The sequence below is a fragment of the Chelmon rostratus genome, chromosome 5 (genome assembly GCF_017976325.1).
Source record: "Chelmon rostratus isolate fCheRos1 chromosome 5, fCheRos1.pri, whole genome shotgun sequence".
NCBI lineage: Eukaryota > Metazoa > Chordata > Actinopteri > Chaetodontiformes > Chaetodontidae > Chelmon > Chelmon rostratus.
Window position 1 is genome coordinate 22,108,003 of NC_055662.1, and position 6,000 is coordinate 22,114,002.

A 6,000-nucleotide genomic window follows, 5' to 3' on the forward strand; every position below is an offset into this window, starting at 1 on the left:
CTGTTTTACACAACAGTTCAAGTTCTTGACTTCGGATATAGAAATTTAATAAAATAATTTTAACACATTGTTCATTTACGAGCGTTTTCCAGAGTGTTCAGCTGCACCACACAGTCTTCATCAGCTGATGGAGTCTGTTAAGAGGATTTTGTCAAACTATTCAGGATATTTTGTATATGCATTATCCTGCCCTGAAATATTCCTCTGTTGATACTGAATGACTAAGTCTCAGTGGATTTAAGTTGAGGAACACTTTTTTTTTTTGTCACATTTCTGATTTAATTTCTGTTATCTTCTGTAATTTTTCTTCACTGCCGATTACTTTCCACCGCCACCTATCTCAGGCCGACCTGGAGCTGAATGAAATGGAGAATGAAAGCATAGAGGAGGAGCTGAGGAAGCTGGAGAAACCCTTTTCTGTCCTAGAGGTGGAGTGCAACCAGATCCAGGAGAGGCGTCGGCTAGCAGAAGAAAAGAGAAAGGAGAAGATGAGGGAGCTGGAGCTGAAGACCAAAGCTGCCATTTTTGCCCAAGCCTGGTGGAGAGGCTACAGTACTCGCAAGGCCTTAAAGAACAAAGGCAAAAGCAAGAAGGCCAAAAAAGGAAAAGGCAAGAAGACGAAATAAACCACAGGCCAGTTCAGTAAATACCACTGTACCCCAGTGTGTTTTTTCGGTATGTCTTGTGTTATTAATATTTTCTCTTTTAAACTAGTATGTACTATTTTTGTGAACTACAGACTATAGAGGATTGCCGTACTTTCTAAATTTTTGTGAGCAAAATTTGAAGATAGAGATGTATTAAGGCATATGTAAAAATGGTCTAATATGTGTGATGTGATTTTTACAGTAAAAAAACATATTTAAACCCTTAAAATGGCACCAACTCCTTCCCCCTCATTAAAATTCAACAACATATGAACATACAAATATGTTCATTTTAACTGCTGGACACAAGATGTCTCCTACTTCACTGTAAAGTTCCTTCTCAGTGTTTGTGCACTGGAGGCTTCAGGATTCCAGCACACTTGCATGTGCTGAACGTTGGACCGGGATCAGATTCCAGACTATTTGTGATGTTGCATGTCGTAGGCCGCCTCTTAAAATCAGATTTTCCGTTGGCACAGAGGAAATTTACACTTTCAGCAATGAATATGAAAACATCCCTCTAGTGTCGAACTCTGCACGTCCGCCATCCTGCACAGTGAAGCTCAAACATTCAACCATAGGAACAAGAAGAAAAACACCTTAGTGACTGTCACCTATGTTGCTGCAGACAATATCAAACTAATCATAAAACATGAAACAGCAGAAGTTAATGAAACATTTTAATGGACAGCCTCAAAAATGTTTGTCTTTAAACTGAAAACAGGTCAGATGAGCCAAAATAAGGTAACAGATGCAATAATTCATTTGGTTTAACAGTTGCTATTTTCTTTAAATGGCCACCGGGTGGCAGTGCAGGACCTTGTGTTCTGAATGATCAATTATCTACATTATACGACATTCATTTGACAGTCATGCAAACAGGAGGAGGCTGGGATTAAAGCACCAGCTGTAGAAGGTATGTGATATTGCTACGACTCAACTGAAAATTCGCACTATCAAAACCATTTCAGATCATATTATCAAGCCCTGATAATCACAATCGGGAGCTGTGAATGTCCCACTGATCACTCGCTAAACTCACTAAGCAACATTGGTTGGTAATTAGCAGACCTCCCTCCTCTCCCTTAACTCTTACTCTGGTTTCAGTGCAGTACGTTTTCCATTACAGTACATTTAGGAGATTTCTATGTAACATAGGTTATTCAAATGTGTCTTTTTCTAAATCAAAATAAACCAACTCAAACCATGAATGCCCATTTCTGGAACAAGAATGGCTGCTTTTACACACTAGCCTAGAGTTAATATACTTTAAGCACAAAGTAGCTCCAACAAGGAATCCTTGTCCAAATGATTCATCAGTTGTTGGTTGCACTCAGTATTTTAAGTTTATTGAACTTCATTGTGTTTCATCTCTATAAACAGATTTCTGAATATGAATGCAGAATCTGCAGGCAAGGGACAAGACGGTTGTAGTCCAAGCACTACTGACCAATCATGGTTGAGCTGGCTTTGGTTGCATGAAGGTGAACAATGTGTAAGGACAGCAAAAGAGGCAAAACACGTTGGCTGGAAAGCAATCTCAGAACCCATCGACTATCAGCTGATGACAATTTAGCTCTTTATGATCTTATCTTAAATCTATCTGCGTTCATATGCAGATATCTGACTACAGAGATTAGCCAAACTGTTGATATCCGTTCTCTGTTATCCGGATATCTGTTGCCTGAATCAGAAGCACCACAACAATGGCCGTTGCCCCCGGAGACTAAATCGTTGTCAGTAGATAGACAATGTTTTACGAGATTGATTGGCTTCAAGTTTAAAGTTCTGTTAACTCACAGAGTTTTACACTTACAGTTTTAAAGCAGTCTGCAAACTTTAATCTTTTTTACAGTGAGCTGCGATGCGCTTCTTTGCCTCATCTCTTCTCTCTTCTTTTCTTTCCTGTCCATCGTTGTGTTTGTGCAAGGGAATTCGATGCTCTTTCAGTACATCATCGTGGTCCTGGATGAACATCTTGACCTGAGAAGGAGACAGCAGGAAACAGTAAGTTGATGGTTTTCAGCTGATCTGGCTGTTTGCCTCGTCTCTGCTCTGTCAGGGTACACACCTTGTCCAGCTGTTTCTCCGTGTCATTCATATCCACACCTTCCTCTCCCTCTGCCTTGTCTTCTGTCATTTCATAGAGGCTGAGGGTCGCCATCTTAATCTGTCCCAGTAGGAGTGTTTTCTTTGCTGCTGTTTCCTGAATGTGGTTCCACTTCCCTTCCTGTATGTAGACAGGGACAACTGAATTTCATACAGATGGTAGTTCAGACTTTACGCAACGTTTGCTCTGATGCCGGACTTTGACTCTTGGATTGTGTCTGGTACCCATTTCAGAGCTTCAGTGAACATCCCCTGCAGCTCGGTCTGTAGTTGGGACAGCTGGTTGGTCTTGTGCAGCCGCAGCAAGTGATACTGGTCCTCCAGCCTCGGCAGGGCTTTCCTCTGCTGGTCAACTTGCTCCTGCGCTTGACTCGCCTTCTGATAGAGCTGGTCTCTGAAGTGGAGAAGACTCTCTAAATGATCCATGAGGGGTTGCACATCTTCAAACTGTAACACACACACATTAAAAGTGTAGCCCAAAAACAAAGACCACCCCTTCTAGTAGCAGTCAAATTATTGCACTTTTCTGAAATAAAACATGAACCTGCAGAGAGAAAGAGACAGAGGACAAGAGACAAGATGAGTCCAGATTTAGGGTGGCTTATCACCAACACTTCCCAGGGATCAAAGTGAGCTTTGCACCCTCAGTGTAGTTTTTCAATGACAAAACACTTCAGAGCAGCAAAGAGATGAGTTATCTGAAATAGTATGGGAACTACAGCTGTTGAGGTGGTGCTGTGTGTTTCAAAAGGCTTTCAGCAGACAGTTGGTTTAGTAAACGTATGATCATATGTTCCTGTACGATAAACAAATTTAGATGTCAATGTAAATGTAAAAATTTTTTCCATTCAGCACCTTAGTCAGCTTGACCACCCGCTCCATGAAGTCCATATACACAGTGTGTTTGTGCACTTGATGCTGCAGCCCCTGTTTCCTCTCCATCAGCTCAGCGTACTCCTCCTTCAGCCTCTCTGCCTCCCTTTGCAGCACCTCCTTCCTCACCCTCTCTTTCTCAGCAGCCTGATTGGCGTCTTCAACCTGCACAGATAGAGACAGGGGGGTTGAGTGAGGCTGCCGCTGTCCAGAGAAACTGAAATCCAGTCTAACACAGGAGTCGTGTGTGAAATTTTCCCCTGCTGTACCTTGAGAAACATGTCAAAGCCTGAGTGTAACTCCTTTATTTCTTTAAGCTTCTTGTGTAACTCGTCTCTGCGGTGTTGCAAACTCTCCAACACCTACATAAAAACACACACAGCAGGCAAACGTTACATTAGCCACTTGTGAACTTCAACACTTTGTAACTGCAAGACCTTACAAGGGATGTTAACTGGTAACAGTGGTAACTGTTTTGTTTTCCTTTTGTAAATTTTATTAACAATAAATACAATAAAATAAACTAATCACAAAAAAACACACACAGAAATAAAATTCTATAATGGATAAAAATACATGATACAGATATTAAGAGAGAAAGAGAAATAGATACAACTTAAAGAAGTGAATAAGCAATACTGTAGAACAACTTCAAGCCTAAATCATCTTGTAATGTTTTCCACTAAAGCGGTTTGGTTTTAGAGACTCAGCAGACAGAATCCTAGAATATATGAAGTTCAACACAAAACAAGCTTTTGCTTAAGAAAGTGCAGTGAATATAAACTGCTATTGATTACTATTACTGATTGCACCTAATTACAGCAGTGAAGCTTCCACATGGACAAACCACACACGCAACTGCAGTACACTGTAATACTAGAACAGGTTGAAATAATAATCGCAGTTTGTTAAGTTATGATTGCGTTTCCTAATTATTATTTTAGACAGCTGTGCATGCCATTGTGGGGATCATTTTGAGGATTGTGGGGTGCGTGCCCCCCCAACATACAGCATAATTACGGCCCTTGTATACAACATGCTGATTTTTCCAGATGATACACTTGTGGGCAGGAGATCTTCCATGTGTCGGTGCTTGTTTATGGAATTTGGCAACTTTAACTGAAGATAAAGTAAAGTTCATTTCCACAAAACTGTGAATTAAACAAAACAAAACAAGGTGAATTATAATGATCTAAGCAATATTTTAGCCAATTAATCTGAGCTTTACAGTGAACACTTTGAAACCTAACACATGTATGCCTCCCTGTAGCTATAAGGGTGGGGTAACTGTGAGACGTTTGCGCACCTTTTCGCGCTGCTGCTGCTGCGCGTGAAGCTGTTCCTCCTCGCGGCGTCTCGTGCGCAGATCAAGGAGGGCAGCGGTCCTGTCGCGGAGGCCTCCTGTCACCTCGGCGCTCGCGCCCGCAGGCACATTCCTGTTCACACACACGCACGGTACAAAGTTATTAACATCGACCGCTCGGATTGATTGTGGCAGGGCTTCACACACTGTGCCGGGCCGGACTCACTGTGACTCCCGCGCGGTCCTGGTGTCCATGACTCTGCTGTCTCTCAGGATTTTCAGACGTAACGACACAGAATGCGCCACTTTTAGCTTTTTCTTCCTCCTGCTACGATTGTTTTCAAACTTTCTCCTCCCCCTCGTTTCCATGGTAACACAAACCAGGAACTTTTAAAGGCACAATCCGGGTTTTCAGCCCCACCAACGACTTTCTTAACAATATTTTTATTCCCATTTAATCACACATCTCTCAAAATCCACACCAAAAAAACTTTAAAACAAGTCCAACTCTTAAATGATATCACGCAGGCCTGTAGCTGATCAGAGAGGTCAGCCAATCAGTTAGCAGATTGATGGAAAATTAATCAGCAACTATTCTCATAATCAGCTGATCATCATCTATCATTTTTTAAGCAAACAGGCCAAACATTTGATTGTCCAGATCACCTCCAGACATGTTTCAAGATTAATAATTTCTGTGTAATATTATTAGTATTTTTTTCACAAAAGTGTTGAATTAACTGGCGAGTTAATCCCTGAAAAAACAAAGACTGTGTGAATATGTTTTATGTTGCTTCATAGCGCTTGTTGTGTGCACAACGGAGGTTGCAGGTTCTCACATCATCACACTTGTGTAAGTTGAACTTGGAAACAGCCTTCTGTTGTCAAACCCATCGTTCTGCACAGTAACACTCAAACATCCAAGCGAAGTAATAAGCAAAACACATAATGAGTGGACGCCGGCTTTAGCTCGTCTTACATTAGAATAAACCGAATATCTTTCATTTTGGATTGTTAGTTGGACATTTTCCACTAGTTTCTGAAATGTGTAGATAGACCATATTATTG

The 6,000-nt window shown here is 41.3% G+C and overlaps 2 protein-coding genes across 3 annotated transcripts in view; one reads left to right on the forward strand and one right to left on the reverse strand.

The window, feature by feature from the left end:
• iqcd (IQ motif containing D) overlaps positions 1 to 2,551 on the forward strand; it is a 6,407-nt gene extending 3,856 nt beyond the window's left edge. For both annotated transcript variants that reach the window (XM_041937336.1, XM_041937335.1), the window contains exon 5: positions 345 to 2,551. In XM_041937336.1, the coding sequence (XP_041793270.1) occupies positions 345 to 626 (282 nt within the window). In that variant the 3' untranslated portion in view covers positions 627 to 2,551. The remainder of the gene's footprint in view (positions 1 to 344) is intronic.
• Positions 1,276 to 5,249, reverse strand: cfap73 (cilia and flagella associated protein 73). Its single transcript, XM_041937338.1, has 7 exons — positions 5,159 to 5,249; positions 4,936 to 5,065; positions 3,899 to 3,991; positions 3,612 to 3,794; positions 2,982 to 3,203; positions 2,719 to 2,877; positions 1,276 to 2,630 (listed from the first exon to the last, which is right to left on the reverse strand). The coding sequence occupies exons 1-7, from the start codon at positions 5,185 to 5,187 to the stop codon at positions 2,487 to 2,489; spliced, it is 960 nt and encodes a 319-aa protein (XP_041793272.1). The 5' UTR covers positions 5,188 to 5,249; the 3' UTR covers positions 1,276 to 2,486.
• Positions 5,250 to 6,000: the final 751 nt, after the last annotated feature.

Coding starts and splice junctions, on each gene's coding strand:
- cfap73 (XM_041937338.1), bottom strand. CDS start 5,187: ATGGACACCAGGACCGCGCGGGAGTCACA. Junction 3,204..3,611: donor GGGTGGTCAAGCTGACTAAG/GTGCTGAATGGA, acceptor TGTGTGTTACAG/TTTGAAGATGTGCAACCCCT. Junction 2,631..2,718: donor CGGAGAAACAGCTGGACAAG/GTGTGTACCCTG, acceptor TCTCCTTCTCAG/GTCAAGATGTTCATCCAGGA.